Source organism: Phasianus colchicus, chromosome 2, assembly GCF_987193195.1.
Source record: "Phasianus colchicus chromosome 2, bPhaCol1.hap1.1, whole genome shotgun sequence".
Classification (NCBI taxonomy): Eukaryota; Metazoa; Chordata; class Aves; order Galliformes; family Phasianidae; genus Phasianus; species Phasianus colchicus.
The window spans coordinates 66423228-66444313 of NC_143437.1; the positions used below are offsets into that span (position 1 = coordinate 66423228).

General features: G+C 42.2%; 1 protein-coding gene across 1 annotated transcript; it reads right to left on the reverse strand.

The window, feature by feature from the left end:
- Positions 1–9003: 9003 nt before the first annotated feature.
- Positions 9004–10729, reverse strand: GPR6 (G protein-coupled receptor 6). The gene has a single exon (XM_031611081.2). It carries the CDS (start codon positions 10452–10454, stop codon positions 9468–9470), a length of 987 nt encoding a protein of 328 aa, XP_031466941.1. The 5' UTR covers positions 10455–10729; the 3' UTR covers positions 9004–9467.
- Between the last annotated feature and the right edge of the window lie 10357 nt (positions 10730–21086).

The window sequence follows — 21086 nt, forward strand, 5'->3', positions numbered from 1 at the left end:
CTGCACATACCTATCTCCCAGAAGACTGTCTTTGACTGTAAGGAGCAGATCAGGACACAGGGAAAGGAGCCACGTCGAGCTGAGAGGCTGCTCAAAGTCTTGGGACTGTGCTTGGCACACTGATCACATTTAATCCCCAAATTCTCCCCACAAGAGTCTTTCTGATGTGTTTATTTTGGCAGCATAATTCAATCAAGTTTATTATTTTCTGTGGGCCATTTATAGAACACTGAGTGTACGGAAAGGTTGAAACCTAAAGTTATTTTTCTCCCATTTTCCTTATTTGCCACTGCACATGCACATTTAAGACAATACTCTACTGCTTGGAGAAATCATAACTACTTTAGAAAAATCTAACTTCCTACAGATTAAGAATTAGCGTGGTGTCAGAATTCAAAGTTTGCTATTGAGAAGGAGAGCGGTCTGTGGATTTACTGTTACACTTGTCTTCAATTTCCAACAGAAGAAACTTCTTTTGACAACACCTTAATATTACCTAGATGCACTTCTTTCTATAAAAAGCAACACCAACTAGAAGTGACAAATTATATCTGCCTGCAGGTATAAAATCACATCTCACTGTGACGCAAAGGATAGCGTGTCACTGAAGGTGATGATTAGAAAAAATCAATCATTCAAAGCGTGTCATAGTTCTAATTACATTTTATAGAAGATTCAACCTTAATTCAAACAATCTTCATTTTGGAGAATGCTTCCAGAGCCTCTCCTTCTGCCTCAGTTTTAAACGTAATTATTAATCTGCATGCCATTACCTTGTCAGTGAGAATGAGAATATGGATCCATGGATAAGATATGGATATGGATATGCCATATCTCAAGAATGACAGAAGTTTCAAGCTTACTTTAAAGAGTTTTTTCCAAACTTGCCCCGAAGAACCTCTCTTTCAACTCACCAACAGACTGAAGCAATCAACCAACAGTCAGACCACTTGGATACAGTCCTTCCCAGGGAAAAAAAACTCTATATTAAAACAGCCTGGGGATAGAGAGTGAGAGACAGGAAAAGAACAGGAAAATATTTCTTCAGTTATGATTTTTTCCTTTCTTCCCCTGGAGCTACTTTACCTCCTGATTGGGCCCAGGCTGCTACCAGTAACCCTCGCCCCCACAAGAGGGGCAGCCTGCAGGCTGGTGCCTGGCTCCACGTGCTTTGGGGATAAAAGCATGAAGCAAGCCCTTGATACTTGTGGCCAGTAAGCAAGATTTCTGAGGAGACCACATTTAGGAATATAGATGCTTACATTCTTATTCTAATTCTGATCCTAAGTATCTAATTCTCACTTTTATGCATAGATACATCTTTAAAAATCTGGCCGTTGGGGCTGCCATCCTGCAGATTTTGTGTAATAAACAAAGGAAATGAATAACCGTCTTTCCCTTCTGAGTAAAAGTAAACATGCAGATATGTTCAGAATCAGGAACTCAACTAACACAGAACTATTCTTTTTTCTGGATTACATAACCATAACTCCTATTTACATGTTTATGAATAAATACAGGGATACAACTTAACTATCAAGAGATATCTCTATCAAGAGATAAAGCTCAACTCAGAAAATGTTCCCGTAACACTCACTCAAATTTACTGTTTCCACACAACACATCTAATACTTACGTGCACTAGCAATAGGCAAAAGCTGTGAAGCGAAGTGCATGCAAATATTGGCAGATGTTTTCCCAGGTATTTTCCTGACATGATCATCAGCCAGATTATGAACACTTGCACAGCTGTGAGTGAGATCAGAAGGAAGCTCATATTGGATAACACTTCTGCAAAGAAAAGCACCTCCAGGAAATGCTCTAGTAACAGGAATATCCATTACAAAATGAAGCTTTCCGGAAATGTAGACGAGAATCATAGCTCAGATCATATCAAGTAGCATGGGAGCAATCTGTTGGTGTGGATGGCAGAAAGCACATGGAAAGACAGAGAAAAACCAACAGATATGAATAGAATGTTAACCAAGACACCAACAACATCTCTTGGTTTGTGTAGTATTGGAACCTTAGAATTATTGTTTCTTTATTTTAATGGTTTGGGTTTTTTCTATAAGGTGGATGCACCATGATTAATGAGGTTCAACATGGCAAAGTGCAAGGTTTTGCACTTGGGCCGGAGGAATCCCAGGCATCCACACAGATTGGAAGGAGCGGTCCTTGAGAGCAGCCCTGCAGAGAATGACCTGGGGATCTTGATAGATGAAAAGCTTAACATGAGCCAGCAGTGTGCTCTTGCAGCTCAGAAACCAAATGGTATCCAGGTCTGGAGCCCTCAGTACAAAAAAGACAGGAAGCTGTTGGAGAGGGTCCAGAGGAGAGCCACAGAGATGATCAGGGGACTGGAGCACCTGCCCTACGAAGACAGGCTGAGGGAGCTGGGCTTGTTTAGCCTGGTGAAAAGAAGGCTGCGGGGTGACCTCAGCCTTTCAGTACCTAAAGGGAGCCTACAGACAGGAGGGGAATCAACTCTTTGAAAGGGTAGATAACTGCAGGACACAGGAAAATGGTTTTAAGTTGAGGGAAGGAAGAATTAGGTTGGATGTCAGGGGGAAGTTCTTTACAGAGAGAGCAATGAGGTGCAGATACAGGCTGCTCAGAGAGGTTGTGGATGCCCCATCCCTAGAGGTGTTCAAGGCCAGATTGGAAGGGGCCCTGGGCAGCCTGGTCTAGTATAAAAAGGTGAGGTTGGTGGCCCTGCATGTGGCAGGGAGGTTGGAGATTCATGATCCTTGAGGTCCTTTCAACCCTGGCCATTCTGTGATTCTGTGATTGAATGTGGAATGTTCCTGCCTGTGGCCCAAATATGTATCATAGAAACACAGGCTCTGTGTCTCCTTTGTTCAAAAACAAAAGGGAAACATCTGTTTCTAAAGGAGATGTGAAAGGACCATAGATTGTGATAGGTAACAGTCTTGTTCTGCCCCACACTTTGTGCCATAGGGCACAGAGAGGTAGGAGTAGAAAGGGCACATCATGCTGTTGGAAATGTCCTAGAGGTGATTACCAAGCCTGGCCTTGTGAATTATAAATTAATTGCACTCAAAAGCAGGGTGAAAGATGGATGTTGACTATGTGTTATTCCTTCACAAGGCTCTACAGTAAGCTGGGCAGCTCAAGGAATCTGTCTACAGTTACAGCTGTCCACACAAGGTGTCTAAGATAACCACAGCATGATTTTGCAATGAAGAAATACTTATGGCTTCCCTTGTGGAGCGCCAGCACATTGCTGGAAGGGTGCACCACATCTAGCTGATATATCCATGTTGTAGTATGGGATACATTGAGCCACTGCTTGCTCCACCTAATGTGGACACAAGCATGTTCTTTTCTATTTCTCTCTTTCTCCCACCACTTGTATTATGACACCATCAAAGTAGAAAGTATAAAAGATATGTTAATCTCTGCATGAAAAAAATACCTTTGCCAGCAGCCTTTGGTGCGGACTCATCACACACAGACCTCACCATGGCCATGGCTCCCTCCTCTTTCTGTGTTTTTGCAGCAGAGCTGTTGAAATGGACAGGCAGACACAGTGAGTGTCACTGCTGGCTCAGTGCTTACAGCTCCCCAGGCACTACTGGTAGCAGCTTGGTATTTCTAATGCGGGGTTACTGCCCTCAGTAAATGCAGCTTCCCCTGGGGAGTGTTTTCCATGTATGTTCAGAGGAAGGAGGTTAAACACGAGGAGGGTACTGGAACGTGAGCTGGTTTGCCACCCAGGGGAGATTTGTGTGGCTCTATGGATCAGCTGACAGGAATCCAAGAGGTGACTCCCATACTTCCAGCTGTCCTTGCCCTAGCAGCTCCCAGATGTCTTAGTTTCAGCTGTGATGGAATTGTTTTCTTCAGAGTAGCTGGTATTATGGTATTTTTTTTTTAGTTCTAGGAGAAAAACAATGTTGATAACACAATGATGTTTATAGCTGCTACTAATCAGTGTTTTACAGAACCAATGCCATTTGCAGCAAAGAGCCCAAGAAGTTGGGAGTGAACAGAATTAAGAAAGCTGACTTAGACTGGTGAAGGGGTTATTCTGCATCATGCAGAAGGAATTTTGAAGGGGATGAGAATTCATTATTCTCTTCTGCTGCCTGGGGGGCAAGCTGGGCATTGATTGGTGGGTAGCGAGCAATTGCATGTGTGTGACTTGTTATGTATATTCATACATATATATATATACACATACATACATATCGTCATAACTATTAATCTTTTCTTTTTCTCTATCATAATAAATAGTTTTATATCAACCCATGAGTACTACTGTGAGTTTCTTTCTTTCCAGTTTTCTCCCCCATCCCACTGGGAAGGGGAGAGTGAGCAAAATGACTGTGTGGTGCTGAGCCACCTGCCGGCTTAAGCCACATCACCGGGGAAATGCTTACTCACGTCACTCCAGTGAGGAACCTGCAGAGCAGAGACAGCTCACAGCCCAGTGTTCCCCACAGCATCAGCCCCACAATGAAGAAATTTACACCCAGTGGTGAGCTCCAGATGTTCTCAGCATCCTGGCAGAGCTGAAACGCAGCTGCTCGGTTGCTGCTTTCCCTCCAGTGTGCACATCCCTGCCGTGAAGCAGCAGGAAGGAGAAAATGTGCTGTTTTTCCTCCTTGTCTTTTCCTTTTAAAGTGAATGTCAAGAAAAATGGCTGAAAAACTTACAAACAGCTGTACTATCAGAAATTATTTGTAGTTCATTAAAAAAAAAAAAAGTCCTTTAAAAATTACTGCAGCAGAATGGAGATGAGAGCTGCTATTACCTCCTGTGCGTTATTTAGTACCTGTGGTTCACTACATTCATAAAAATATGCACATGCTCAGTTTTCAGGTTTGAAAGTATTTTGTCATTTTGTTTGGTAAGCTAAAAAAGGGGTTTTGTTTGACCTGTGATTTTCAATCCTGCTGTTTTTTTTAATATACAGTGATTCATACACAGCAGCCTGCAGAGTTGTTCTCATTCCATTTGCAGCGATGTTATACCACTGATTGCAGCAAAAACCCTATAGGAAACCAAGCACTGTGTGCTGCTTTCAGACCAGCTCCAGACCAACTCCTGCTCACCAGAGTTATGCTGCTCTCTGCAATTATTCCCACCAAAATTATGGAGTTGAGCACAGAGAGAAACACTTCACATATGTAAAACTGCCAGAATCTGGCTTTTAGAGACACTGCAAGTCTCATATTATTTTCAAGTTTAGTAATAAACTATTGGTTTTTAATGAAAATTGGAGCTGAGGCTGAGGACTTCCTGTCTCAAAATTGTATGGTTTTCAGTGAGATGTTGTTATTATGATACTGTCATTATTCTATGATTATCTTGGCTCCTTTGCAATAGATAGAAACACAGTTTTAGTGAGCACAGACTTGTAACTTTTTGACCAATGTTGATGTTATCTACCTTAGAATAAAACAACGAAGGAGATTTTAAGGGTATTGAAGTTGGAAATTTCATTTCCTTTTCCAGCTAAGACTGCATCATATATCATTACCTAATGTTGAGCCTGATCCTTGTACCTAACTCAGCATACATTTTCTCCCCTGGAAGATAATACCATTGAGTTGAGAACATGAATAACAGTAAGCACATGGGCCCACAAGTACAAGGAAAGATCTGTGCTCACTGGTGGTAACAGCAATTACTGCTGCAATTGTGCAGCCCTTGTGTAGACAAAATTGCCCATTGACTTGTGGAAATACAAGATCAGACACACAGTACGTGATTGTCCTCAGCAGCATTACAGGCAGTGATAGCAGAAGGACAGCCTTCTGTTAGGTCTGTGTGAGGATTAAGGGGGTGTGTCTTGCAGTGGACTGGCACTGGGGATTCCAGGAATTCTCATTTTTGTCTTCCAAGACTCATTTCATGAGTAAATTAGATGTCATTGGTCTGACAACATGAGAGTCTGTGGATGCAGATAATGCAAATATAATACCATTTTCTCAAATAAATGTCTGTTGTTTCATTTGTTGTTATTGTCGTGGTTGCTTCAGTAAAAAACTCAGCAATGAAAATACAGGTGTCATGCTACACAAAATTCTCAGGCTCACCCTGTCAGGAATTGTGGATATTACCAGGGGCTGCAGCTCCTCTTTTTCTAAAGTGAGATGTTACGTGGGGAGAAAGAGATCACATAGTCTACTTTCTCTTATTCTGCTCAGTTACCTCTAGAGACTAGCACTGACTTTGGAAATGAAAGGCTGTTTTTGCTGCAACAAGGTTGATGTCAATACCACTCTCAGGGATGTCCAAAACCGAACAAAATACCCTCTCCCCTTTTGCATTAGCCTTTCTCAGAAATTACGAGCAAAAGCTTTCAGAAGAGAATATGTAGAAAAGAAGAACATTTGTACTGTCCCAATAAAATGAATGGATAACCTTGCTGAAAACAATTTTTTTTCCTAGTAGTGGGGAAGAATTCTCAGGAAAATACCTTGAAATTGTTCTGTTTTTAACAGGAGTGATTCAACTTTATTTTGTAGGTAGAATAAATCACTGGGAGAAGTACTAAAATAAAAGCATGGTCATGTATTTAAAATCAAATCAAAGCTAGTGTATGTTGTGCAAAACAGTGGAAAACCATATAAGTTTTCAAGTCTTGGATTAAATCATTTATTGCCAAAGTAGAAATCCAAGATTTCTATAATTAATTTTACATGAGTGGTAGCTGCTTAATGGATTTGTGGTAAAAGTAAGTTCCTGGTAAAGTCAGTGGAGGGAGGTGGGTATCCATGCTTTTCTCCAGCAGATTTTATCTCCTTAACTTTAGTGCTCAGAAGTAGATATGAGAAGTTTCCTTCAGTAGTTTTTTCTTTGGTGACAAAGACTTATGAAATTAAAGCCTAGGAGATGGTAAATTTTCCAGTTTTACCATAAATTTTTATCAGATTTCACTAGTCCAAAGCTCTTGTTGGTTTTACCTCTCAGCAGTTAACATCGATGGTAGAGCACCTTGGGCCAAGTCTATACAAGTTGCTAGAGCAAATGTTCTCCGTCATCACCGTTGCCAATGTAGTGCATTGCACAAGCCAGTGGATGTTTCCAGTTCACAGTTTAGTCACAGTTACCCTGATTTTTGCAGAGGGAAAAGTATTCAGACATGCTTTGTGACACTTTGCTACAGGGCTACAAGCAGTCTTTGTTTCATTCAGTAGTTCAGACGTATGAGACAAAAAATTCTGGGGTTCTGTTGCTTTTGACAGCAGAAAAGAGGGGGGAAATATTGTTTCTCCCTAACAATTTTACAATTCTTAATCTGATCAGCATTTTTGCCTGTCATAAGATCTGTTTTATATCACATCCGTAACAATTCTGCAGAGGTGCCCTGATGAACAATTGCAGAATCATAGAATTGCAGAATCATTTGAGTTGGAAGGCCACCTAGTCCAACTCCACTGCAATGAACAGGAACACATGCAGCTTGATCAGGGTGCTCAGAGCCCCATCCATCCTGACCTTGAATGTCTCCAGGGATGGGGCATCCATCTGGGCAGCCTGTTCCAGTGCTTCTTACGCTTCTCATAAAATTCTTTTCTTATATCCAATCTAAATCACCTTTTTTTTTGTTTGTTTGAAATACTTTCCCTTGTCCTACCACAACAGATCCTGCTAAATTCTGTCCACTTCTTTCTTATAGCTCCCTTTTAGATACTGAAAGGCAGCTATCAGGTCTCTCCAGAGCCTTCTCTTCTCCAGGCTGAACAGCTCCAGCTCTCTCAGCCTGTCCTCATAGGGGAAGTGTTTCATCCCTCTGAACATTTTTTGGCCCTCCTCTAGTTCCTTTTAACAAGTCCATGTCTCTCCTGATGCCTGAATGTACCTGAATGCATTCATGAGTTTGAACTGGTAAAAATAATGGAGATATCTGAGTCTGGGATATAGTTTTCCAATCAGGTCACACCTGAAATGTGACCTGATTGATGAAATGAAATATCTTTGTATACTCTGTTAAATTTTACTTATCTCGTAATACCTGTTCTCACAGAAGTACAGTATTACTCATTCACAGCCTTTCTGTTGTGCTGGCTGCTCCAGCAGGGAGGTGCTTCATGCGTTGCCACTCATAAGCTGGGAAACACACTAGTCCAAGCTCTTTATATAGCACTATGTACATTAGATTAATCTTAAATACAAATTGAAATGAGAGTGACAAGATATCATATAGCCATAATGGGAAATGTAAGGTAACTATAAATAAATAAGAAATAATACTGCTTTTGAAATATGTTGCACATCTTTTTGCTTCAAACAAATCTGTTGTCTGTGAATTTGAATTTGAACTTGAGTGAAGAAATGTTTTCCAAACTCTGAACAGTATTGACCTCTGATGGGCTCTTTGAAGCCGCTAGCTATGGGATTATCTGAAAACCATGTACTGCTCTGAGACAGGGAGACAGCAAAGATGCACTTAAATGATTTTTTCTGCAGTGCACTGTCAAAAAAAGGAGGGGGAGGAACAATTCATATTACCCACAGAACTGCAGATGATAAGGAAAGTCAATGTATTATGGTGTTATACAGGCTTTTAGGAAAGGAGACTTTTTTTCTCCTTTTTTTTCTTTTTTCTTTTTTACCGTGCAGTGTTACACTGTAAGAATAGCACAGTGTTGAGTTTGATTTTCCCCCACAGTTTAATAACTTTTAAATATGGCATCATCATAAATGACTAGCTTATAAATTGAAAAGGAGGCCTGGAGAATAATTGTGATTAGTAGCCTACTTGTCTGGGTCTTCTGTTACTTTTTCAGGAGAGAATAAAAAGGAGTTTTTTCTCTTCTTTGCTCTTTCTTTGTCAAAAAGAAGAAGAGAGCAAACAAACAAGCAAGCAGAAAGGTTCCTTTCTTGGTACAATATTTCATCTCCATAGTAAATGATGATCTCTCTAAGTGGAATTACATGGTTAGCCTTCAAAAGTAAACAAAGGAACTTTGCTTACCTGGAAAATTTTCCATCTCACTTATTTCTAAAATCATATGAACACACAAATTTTCTTACATCTTAAATGTTTTTATTTGTGTACAAAATGTTATAATTTATCAATATTATGCAGCAAGGAATTGCACACATTCACACATACATTCCCTCCCCCCAACACATACACAGGTACAAATATAACACAAAAATCAACTTTCTTTCTCTCTGCCCTTCAGAAAGGCAACACTGTTTTGGCAGATCAGCAGCTAGAAATAAGGTGCTACAATTAAGCAGTATCAGAACATCTTCACTTTACCAATGTGATGTGCAAATTTATTTACAACCACATTTTTTTTTTCCACAGAACTGAGAAGTTTATACCCTGAACACTTTCAAAGATACAAAGATGTATAAAGTGCTAATATTTAAGCATGTTTTCAATGACTTCACAACAGAGTTTGAAGTTTATAACAGGCACTGTAATAATTCACTAAGTGGGTTGTCACTTGGTGCAGTACTACAAAAAGAAAAGTCACTCAGACATCGCTAGGGGACCGGGAGCGAAAGGACACTTTAGACTGAAAGCAGCCACAGAAGAGAACCCACATGGACCTCTGAATTTCTTGGTTTCTGTAGGCATAAATAATAGGATTGATCATGGAGTTGTAAGTAGCAGGTAGAAGCGTGGCATAAGTGTACACGGAAGGGTAGTTGGGATCCCCAACCACACAGTAGATGGCAAAAGGTAGCCAGCTTGCTCCAAAAGTCCCAAGAATTATAGCAAGAGTAGACACTCCCTTTTTGGTAGCAACATAGTGTGATGCAGTCAGAAAATGTTGCTGGAGAGCTATCTGATGGGCATGTCTGCAAACTATTTTACAGATTTCAATGTAGAGATGGAGCATGATGATAAAAATGAGAAAGAAAGAGGCAGACAGCAGAGTCACGTTGCTCTTGGTCAAGGGTTTGACAACGCTGCAGGCAGCGTGGTCGTGGAGGCAGTTCCAGCCCAGGACTGGCAGCAGCCCCAGGCAGAGGGAGACTCCCCAGGTGCACACCAGCATAGTGTGGATACACAGCACCGTCCTCTCTGAGTAGTAGGTGAGAGCATTGTAGAGGGAGAGGTAACGGTCGACCGTGATGGCCAGCAAGCTACTCACAGAGGCGGTGAAGGAGGCAACGAGGAAACCCACGGTGAGGAGGCTGACCGTCTCAGAACGGATCACGTACTGGAAAACAAAGTTGAGGATGAGGCCGATCCCGGCCAGCAGGTCGGCAGTGGCCAGGCTCCCGATGAGCACAAACATGGGGGTGCGCAGGGTGGGCGAGTAGCAGATGATAGCCACCACGATGGCGTTCTCGCAGGCGATGGCGGTGCCAGAGACGCACAGCATCACGTCCCAGGGGTTGATGGCGGTGGGCGCGGGGGGTCGAGACGCCAGCTCCAGCGAGGCGTTGCCGGCGCGGGCGGGCAGCCAGGGGACCGCAGCCGAGCTCTCGTTCAGGACCGTCGTTGGCTCCATCGCCGCCGGGGCCGCCAGTGCAGGGCAGTAGTTGTGAGCGGAGGTGCGGCGGGGCGCGGGGCGCGCATTCCGGGCGGGGCGCCGCCCTGTCTGTGGTGCCGAGCACCTCTGTCCGTGGTGCTGAAGCGCTCTGTCCGCGGTGCTGAACAACGCAGCCCGCGGTGCCGCGCAGCTCTGCCCGTGCGCTGCTCCGCCGCTCGAAGTTTCCGCGCCGTCCCGGCCGCCGCCGATCCCCGCGCTCCGCTCGCTGCGGCTTCGGCGGCGGCTTTGGCGGGAGCGGGCGGCCGACGGGGCGGGCCGGGCAGCGCGGGGCTGACGTAAATGGCGGCCCGCCGCCGGGGGCAGGGCGCTCGCCACCGGCCCGCCGCCGGCTCCTGAAGGGGCGGGGGCAACCGCCGCCGGGGGCGGGAGCGGCTCGGCGGGAGGCGGGGTGTGGAGCGCGGGCCCGCCGTCGGGGTTGGCGGGCGCTAACGGGTCGGACCCGCGCGGTGCCGGCGTGCTGAGAGCGGGCCCCACACGGCGTTCGTGCGGGGGAAGAGGCGCCGAGGGCTTCAGAGTGCAGTCCTGGGTCGGAGGTTCTTCACTGTCGCAGTGAAAAAGAGACGCGTTTAATCACAGCTCCCTTCCAGCTCTGCCATCTCATGAATGTAAAGAGGCAGCAGTGAGGTCGTCCTGGTGTTCCCTCTCGTATTCCTTGCATCCCGTTTTTCACAGCTCTTGTGTAGGAGTGCTCTCAGTCCCGCACTCTGAAAGATTCAGCACAGAGCTGGACTGGGGCTGTGGGAACACAGGAATGAACACTTGCTGTTGCGGCTTGCTCAGGAGGAAAAATGTTCCTCCTGTCTTGTATTTCCCTCTATTTTTTTGTCAGGACAGTTCCCTGCTTCGAAAACTAGCTGCAGTGTGTTTATAGGAAGAATATGGTGAGTTTTACTTCTGTGCTGCACTCACTATACTGTCTCAGAACCTGTCTGTGAGCTTTGTGAGCTGTTGAATATAAATGTTGAAGAATAGTACTCAAAATTGCTGTACAAGAGAACCCTTACCCCAGAGTTAGCAGTCTGTTTACGGGCACAAGCACCTGTACTGCCTTCCAAGGTATCTTCTCTGAAGTATCTTAATAGACAAAACCAAGAGTAACTACATACTCCATGCCTTGCACTACCACAGCCAATAGCAAACACATGCAGCAGGCAATCTGTCTGTGACAGAGTGGCTTTTTTTGTTATTAAGGGAACAAGCCAAAAGGTACCCAGGTCTGGAAGAACATGTCCTATACCTACTAGTCAGAAGAATGTGGAAATACAATTACATCTTGGTTATTGGAACACCATGCAAACCATTTAGACACAATTTTGAAAAAAAATCATTAGAAGAAAATGTGCTTACTGCTTTTGACAGTCCAAATGAATAAGGCACACAGGCCTTGCCACATTAAAAGCGAACACTTTTCAAGGGAATTAGAATGTCAGCTTTCATTACATCCAATACTGATTTGCATTCTGAAGGATAAATACTATTATCCAGACAACCTGTGGACACTTTGTATTTCTGCAGACAAACCAAAGCATTGCTTCCAAGGATTTCTCAAACACAGAGTCTCAGATAATTTAGTTTAGAAGGGTCTGGTCTGTGCTATCTTCAAGGATTTCATTTGGTCATGTCTGAATATCTTTGAGGAAGATTGGGCAGCTTCTCCAGGGAACCTGTGCCCAGGCTTCACCCTCACTATAAATACTATGTTTTCTTTTGTGTAATTGGAATTTCCTTTAATATAACTTGTGCACACAGCCCTTCCTCCCTTATAGTGTCCCACACATTCTACTACGCCTAAGCAAGTGTTACAATATCATTTATAACTGCAGCAAACTTGCTGCCAAAAGGTTTAATAAAGATTTGCACATCAACATGGCTAAAGCACTTAGTCATGTACCCCCATTACAGTATAGAAAATATAGTGTTACCTTATTCCTTTTTGCCATATAGAGGACAAGATGCATATGTCAACATCAGCTTGGACTGAAACTAAGACTGAGAGCACTGGCATACTACTGCAGTAATGGATGCTACAGAGGAGAGTGACAGGAGGCAAAGTAACATCTGAGGTAGAGTACAGATTTGGAATTCCTCAGAGGAAATCCTTCAGTCTAGTCCCAAATAGATGGCTTATTGTGACATGAATTAAAATGACTACAACAGAATAAATTACTCCAAACAAATTTCAATGTGGATTTTAAAAGATACTATTCAAACTTAGCAAGTAGGTTTGCAAATATGAACCAGGCAGGTTCCAAAGAAAAACAGCAAAATCTGCAGCACTTTGTGGCATTTATAAAACGAAGAGAGAAACAAGTAATTCATTTGCTTTTTGGTATTGAAATGGGGTGTGAAACTTCTTGGTTGTAGGTGATCTGTCCAATCTTTGTACAAACTATTACTTCTGGGAAACAGATGTGTGACAGATACTTTCTGTAGTAGTCTGCATGTTATGAAAGTGTGAGAGTCCAAAGGAGGTCTACGAAGATGGGAAAGGGTCCGAAGAACAAAATGCGTAAGGAGCAGATGAGGTCCCGTGGTTTGTTTGGCCCAGAGAAGAGGAAGCTGAGGATATTCTGAGTTCATCAGGCTTTTTACCCCATGTATTTCTCTAGATTTTAACCCTTTCAAAAGGAAGATATTTTTACAGCCTGTGTTATGTTCTTATGCACTGCATTTTGTGAGCACTGCTCCGCATCTTTCCCAGCCAAATTCTTCAGAGTGCCAAGTGTCATTTGGGATAAATATTGACCAACTCCTACTTTAATAAATGGTTATATTTCTCCAGGAATTATGATTCCTGAACTATTGCTAAAGATCTTTTATCTTCCTAGTGCAGTTTCTTGCATCAGTCATTCCAAGATCACTCATCAGAAGGCAAGCCTCTGCTGTGGTCTTAATTTTAATTGTTTGTAGTAAGAAGGGGATTCAAAAAGTAGGTAAAGATGTCATAAAACAGTCATGTTTTGAGCCAAGTGCATTTCATTACAGAAAACTTAATAATATTAAGTTGCAGTAGGCAGTCATTCAGAATAGCAGTTAGCCTATAGAGGAAACAGAAACAAAACATTTCCTTACTCCTTAAGGTTATCCCACAGGCAAAAGGAGGGTGACTACATGTAGGGTATAAATGAGGTTCTCCCACTGGTTTTTCCTGCAGTTGCATTCATTTAATATGTCAATATAAGAGCAGTGGAGAGAGAAGATAAATGTCTCACATTATTATCAAAAAGTGTTTCACCTTGACTTCCTACCTGAGACTGGATCCACAGATGTCATGGGAGAATCTAAAAAAAAAAAAAAAAGCTATGTTCTGACAGTACACACCTATACAGAATGTATAATATAATTAAAGATTTATCTTAGAAATTTTCTGAAAATATAACAGAATTAAAATTAAAAAGTTGCTGAAATAAATGGCCTAAAAATCTTTGCTTGAATTCTTCCATCTGTTCTTAAAGCTGAGCAATATTGCAGTGTAATTTTAATGTGATTACTTAATTTCAGTTAACTATGGATTATTTTGATAGCTGATATTCTTTAATGATTAATAAGTAGGCTGACTAAATGTTAAGTATTATTAAACGTGCTTTACATAGCATGAGTTAGAACAAAAAAGCCCTTCAAAAATTTATCTTTCCAATAACATGCTGAAAATATTTAGGAGTCATTTTTCTTCTGGCAACATAAAGAAACCTTAAAATAAAAGAGGGAAGAGAGAGTGGGGATAACACAGATGGTAAACTAAGCAGTGCTGACATTTTAGAGATTTCTATACAGCTGGTGTGAAAAGATGTTTTAAACACTTAGGAATGCATTTAGGCACATCTTCAAGTTTATCAGTTTCCTGACTTGGCAAACTCAGCCATATCACCTGGTATTGCTGGTGATCTCATTAACATTACTCCTATCTGACTGGTCAGATTTAGGCAGATGTCCACCTGCAAACACTTTGCGTTACAAAAACTACTGACAAAATGAACTGCAGAGAGATTTGGCTGACTTTTATAATTTAAATTTGATCCTCCATAATTCTTTTTCTTCCACAGATTCTGGTTCTTCACTATGCTTCTTGCTGAGAATGCACTGTACCTCCTTTTTGACCAGTCTTCAGCTGCTTGTCTTCTTGGGCCTTTACCAAGGTAAGATCTAGGGAAGTCAGTCCATTAGCATGCCTGTAAATTATTTTGCTTGTGTGGTGGTGCTGTACATGAGCACAGAAACACAACTTTGACACTTTTTTAGTAGCATGTGCTAGGGATGAAAGTCTTCTCTTATTCAGTTGCATTTACAAATCTGTGTTTCCTCTATAGATTTTGTGGGAACTTTTACTATGTTGTTCAGTCTCTGAATCTCTAGCAGAAAAGAAAGGGATAAGTATCACATATACAGGTTATACCTGCTTTACATAGTGCAATAAATGCTTAATGTCAAGTTTCAGATTGAAACTTAGGTTGAAACCTGAGGAGTTCTTGAACTATCATGTGTTGTTTTTTTTTTCATTAAGAAGAAAATGTAACTGTGGTTATGTGCAAAAATATAGAAGCACGGGTAACACTTCCAAGAGGTTTAATTAATGGTTCTCAAAGGGCTTTACAACAGCTTAAAGCCAAATAAAGAAGGAGGTCGCCCTGTGACAGCAGTAGTGTCCTGAAAGCATCACAAGTCACCATTAAAACTTCCAGGTAAACAGAATTTTTATCTCTTAAACTTACTCTTCTAGAAACTTAAGGTACTACTGACTGAACAAAGTGTCAGAAATAGTCTAGGTAGCACAGAAGAAACAGAGAAAGGACAGACATGAATTTTCATTAGTTCTTCCAGGTGGACGCACACTTAGAGTTATTCGGGTTCTCAAATCAACATTTCAAATATATTTTACACAAGCTGTATGCAAGTTGAAAGCTCACACAGTCACCCACTTCTTTATCTTGGACTAGACTGTCTAAGAGTGTGTATCACTGAATACTATACATATATATGTATGCTTTCAGTGTGTGTGTATATATATATTATATATATATATATGAGTGTAATCACTGAAATACAAAATATCTCTTTCAGTCATTTCTACTTCTGCTAGTCCACCAGGTGTGTCTTCTCCTCCATTCCCTTTGTGTGCTGGGCTGTTATTTCCCCTAGCCTTCCCTATTCTTGCCCCATCCCACTAGTTTTGGGAGCCGCTGGGTCTGCCTATAGCCTGGGGCTGACTGTGGCACAGACCCAGGTTATGAGCCCTTCTGTTCCTGTTTCCTACCACCTCCTATGTGTTGAGGTTTCAAGCTCTCAAACTTAGTCAGACAGGGCCTCTAACCTGGGACCACATCTTAATGTTCATGACTTGGAGACATTTATTCTCTGGGGGTTCTTGAGTGTGACTCACATAATCTTATATAAATGATAGATGAGTGGATGGTGAGGTGGTTTGGGAACTAGCTGACAGGCAGAGGTCAGGGGGCTATCATCAGTAATGCAGAGTGTGTTTGGAGGTCTATAACTAGCAGTGTTCCCCAGGGACTGGTGCTGAGTCTGGTCTTGCTGAATATCTTCATCAAGTTTGCTGATGATACAAAGCTGGGAGGATTGGCAGACTTGCCTGAAGGCTGTGCTACCATTCAACAAGACCTGAACATGCTGGAAAGGTGGGCAGGGAAAAACCTGATGAGGTTTAACAAGAACAAGTCTTGCACGTGGGGAGGAACAACTTAATGCATCAGTACTGGTTAGAGGATGACCTGCTGGAAAAGAGCTCTGTGGAGAAGGACCTGGAAGTTCTGGTGGATAACTGGTTAGCCATGAGCTAGTGGTGTGCCCTTGTGGCTAATATGCTAGTGGAATCCTGGGGTGCATTAAAAAGAATAGCCAGTAGGTCAAGGGAGGTGATCCCCCTCTACTCCGCACTGGTGCGGGCACATGTGGAGTACTGTGTCCAATTTTGGGCTTCCCAGTTCAAAAAAGTCAGGGATCTTCTAGAAGGAGTTCTGTGAAGGGCCAAAAAGATGACAAAGGGCCTGGAGCATCTCCCCTTTGAGGAAAGCGTAAGTGAGATGTGTCTGTTCCGCCTGGGGTGGAGAACACCGGGAGGGGACCTGATAAATATTTATAAATATCTAAAGAGAGGTGGGATGCAAATAGATGAGGCCAGGCACTTCTTAGTGGTGTGTAGTGGTAGAACAAGGAGTAATGGCCTAAGACTTGAACATAGGAAGTAGTTCTGTATCAACGTGTGGGAAAAGTTTCCTTACTATGGGAGTGACAGAGTACTGGAACAGGCTGCCCGGAGAGGTTTTGGAGTCTCCTTCTATGGAGACATTCAAGACCTGTCTGGACATCTACCTGTGTGACCTATTGTAGTCTGCCTGCTTTAGGAGTGGTGTTGAACTCAATCTCTTGAGGTCCCTTCCAGCCCGTGCAATTCTGCGATTATAGGACTCAATGGATATGAAAGTGATCTACACCTCTGTATTGCATGCCATGTATCTTTCAGTCTGCTTCATCAGGCAATCAGACTAAGGGCTTCAGAGGAACTGACTTAATTTCCAAATAGTATTTGTAAGTTACGTATGGATGCTGAAAGTGCTGTACATTGGTTTGTACATAGGCCATTAGGAAAAGCATAGTGTATTTTACCTTTACTGAAAAACACATTCTCTGTTCCACTGTGGATTAGTGATGAATATACTGAAGTAAGACAAACATTTCCTTTCCTTCTTTCTTGCTCTGATGAGGGAAAGAAACTATCAACAGCAAATTACAGAATGGTTTGGGTTGGAGGAGACCTCAAAGCCCACCCAGTCCCAACTCCTGCTATGGGCTGGGCTGCCATCCCCCAGCTCAGCTGCTCAGGGCCCATCCAACCTGGTCTTGAGCATCTCCAGGGATGGGGCACTCATGACTTCTCTAGGCAGCCTGTGCTAGTGTCTTACTGCCCTGAGATCTAAACTGAAAAGAGAATAAGCTCAGCATCTACATTGACCTTGGTGGAACTGCTGAGGGATGGGATGGGGGAGGCAGTGCTGTCTCAAGGCAGCAGAAACCTCTGAATGCACAGGGTCTGCACCAGAATTCTCTCTCTAAACCCAGTATTATTTTTTAAAAGACCTAAGCAGTGTTTTTTTTTTGTTTTTTTTTTTTTAATCTAGAAGGGAATATTTGACCAGATGCAACCATTTATGTACTCACCTATTGACTAAACTATTCCCTCCCATACTCCACAACTTTCAGAGGAATAAACTACTACATACCCTACCAAATATTTGGATAAACAACTGCATGGCATTAAAGAGCTACTTACTGTTTGTAATGTAGAAACAAGAAGTGACCAAAATCTACATCTTTCCTCATCTTAAAAGGCTGCAGGTTTTTTTCTCTTTCATGTGCTTGCTCTGGTCCTTCTCCACACAGTCTAAATATAAAATAACCATGCTTAACCAATCCCCAATAGATGAGTGTCCAACTGGCCCTTAATGCCTTCTGTGCTAGAGTTTGCCTCATCTCCATAGGCAATTTCTTTCAGGGCTCAACTAACCTCTCAAATTGCACAGCTTTATCCAAGAAATGCTAGATGGATGGTCTGGTCTCACTAAAGTTTACAAGACCAAAGACATTGTAGAAAATTTTGTACTGAAAAGTCACCAAAGAAAACATAGGATCTGGTAGTTAGTGGCAGGAAAATGGCTGTGAAAATACTGAAGGGAGAAAAGCTGCACTGACAGTGGTGAGACCCAGTGGTGAGGCAGAGACAAAGTTCCCTGCTGGTAGTGGGAATGTTGCTCAGGGTGCTTGGTCTGGGATTTAGGCATCATGGGCACAGATCCATGCATCACAGCCAAATGTATTATATGGCAAATTAGGCATTACTTAGAGACATTAATGATTCATATTTAAGCCAATAGTACCTATGATTCTTATCGTGTTTCATCCTCTATGTATTTTGAGTGCTCGAAATGTGATAAAGTCTTTAAAGAAATCTAGTTCCATTTTTCTTGACATGCCTGCTTGACAGCACTTAGCAAAGACATTTCTAAGAGAATGAATTAAAGTAACTTCAAAACAAGTCTGTTATTGCTCAGCAGCCTGGGTTCCTGCCAGCAGGAAACAAACTGATGATTCTTGAGTTGAAGTAGTAAATGAGAATTGTAAATTCTCGGCAAATGTTGATTTGGTGTGTTATTTTTTTTTTCCCCAGTGGTGTCAGCTTTAATATAGAAGCAATTTAAAAGTAAAAGTGACAGGGTTGAAGTGACAGTGTTTACAGGGCAGAGCTGAGGGACGTGGTCAGCTGCATTTCTCAAGCCAGAAAGAACAGCTGTGAAAAATCCACGGGTAAAGCAACACTCAGGTTCCGGCATGCAGCAAAACCCATTGCCCTCCTATCACCATCACCTCTTAAGTGAGGATGCGCTCAACTTGGCTCAGTAAACACAGCGACAGAGCCCCATATCCATTTTACCCCATATGTGGCAGTAGCCTTATGTCTTGTCTGAAAACAATGCACCCTCTTAGTGATTTAGATTATAAATTAGTGGTTGTTCAGGAAGAGGGATAATTGCTATTAAGCAATCCCTGTATTCCTGTAAAGGGTTATATTTCCTGCAATGACATTTACCCATATGCTATTAGAGGTCAGTTTTCACTAGTTTATCCAAAAATCTCTATATGTTGGCAAAACAAATTTGAAACACCATGCTGGAATTTAGCTTAAAAATGAAAGTATGTTTTGAGTCATTAACAAAAATGACAGTTTGAAGATCAGAAAGCAGCAAAGTTTTCTGAAGCAGCAGTGAAGAGATGCAAGGTAAGGTGAGTGTCAGTACTTTATGAGCTGTTCATGCATGTGCTAATTGGTAGCATCTAGATTTTATCTAATCAAGGAAGTGTGAATATGTGCCATATAAATTACAAATCAATTGCTTCCTGCTATTGTCACAAAGATAGCAGCGTGGCAGGAGGCAGCTGAGCTGCTCCTCTGGTACAACTTCTTGGGAACTGAACCCCTGCAAAAGGGGCAGCCTCCACAGCACCGTTCCCATTGCCAAGATCCCTGCAGGAACCAGGTGAAAATACAGCGAGCTTCACCTGCATCCAGTGAACTGACTTTGAGTATCTAAAAATAACAGGTCCCTTTTTTTTTAAATCCAGAAAGTGCTATATTCAGCAAGAGATAATTTGATGGTAAATTACACTGTGACAAAGAAGAGTTAATCACTGACCTAAAAATTAGCTGTTGCCTTGGTATCCCTGGTCAGGCTCTGTTGACATTTATGTTGTGCAAACAGAATGCAAAACCAACCAGGCAGATATATATTTAGGGCTGGCCATTTTATGGCCAGTTTTCCAAAGGCTAAAGTAGTGACCAGGAATATAAATTTACTGGTGAAAATGCTGATGCCACCTGGATATCATTCAAATTCATTCTGTGGTTGCCCTTGAGGGTTCAGCTTCACAGACATTGTAACAAGCTCAAAATAAACCCCCAAACCCTGCACAGTACATCTTACTGGGGAGAAGCTATCCTGGTTAAAGGAAGATTGCATAATTCTATGGACAGGTAGGATGGAATCCTGTGCGCCCTGTATTGGTGGCTGGTGACTGTCCATGGCTGGGGGGGCAAGAGGGGTTGAATTAGATGATCTTTAGGGTCCCCTCCAACATCAGCCATTCAATGATTCTATGAAGATGCAAAGTTAGCTCTCTCCATTGAGTGACATGCTGAAAACCTATCTGATGTGCGTAGAAGGTAAATCACATTACAGAAAACATATATTTTTCCTTTTTTTTTTTTTTAAGTGAGATGGATGAGCATCCCTGTGTAGAAAAACACATTTCTCCAAAGCATTTGACTTTGAGCTGCGTGACATGATGTTTAAATATTTGTGTAATGTGGTGTAAACTGGGCATGCAGTGGAGGGCTGATAAACAGACTCGCAGTCAGATGGCAACAAGGAGTGCAGGGGTGAGGAGGGGGAAGTCAATGGCTCTTGCTGTCACTGATGTCTCCTAGTAATTTTTTCTTTTTTTGAATCCTCAACAACCCAGAAAAATGATAAGCAAAAAAACAAATCCACAACTGTTCAGAGGCAGTATGAAGATTAGTAAATCTCTAATGAGCAGAAAAACAAAGCACTGTTCTAGGAGAAGTGGGATCATCTGGTTGAAAGATTGCAAGCTAATAAAATGCATTTCAACTACAATTAAAGGCCAAGTGAGCCATTTGGGAGCAAATTGCAGAAGCTCAACCTGGAGAAGGAAGCTGTTTTATGGAAGATGCAACTTAGAGGAGTGGGGAGTTGTCACAGCCACATTTATATCTATGTTATGGGGAAAAAAATGCTTTGTTAAAATATAAATTAACAGTCATTTTAAAGACGTGGTAAGCCAGGCTCTGGGCAGCGTGGAGGAATGAGTAGGACTAAATTGGATGAGTGCTCTGGAGTGGTGGGTCTTTCCAGCTTTTGGGTTTCTTGAAGAACCACCTGGACATGGGTATAGGCACCCTGCTCTGGGTGTCGCTGCTTGGGCAGGGATTGGATAGATGGACCCAGAGGTCCCTGCCAACTTCAGCCATCCTATGATTCTGAGTCACTTCATACCTTT

Coding starts and splice junctions, on each gene's coding strand:
- GPR6 (XM_031611081.2), bottom strand. CDS start 10,454: ATGGAGCCAACGACGGTCCTGAACGAGAGCTCGGCTGCGGTCCCCTGG.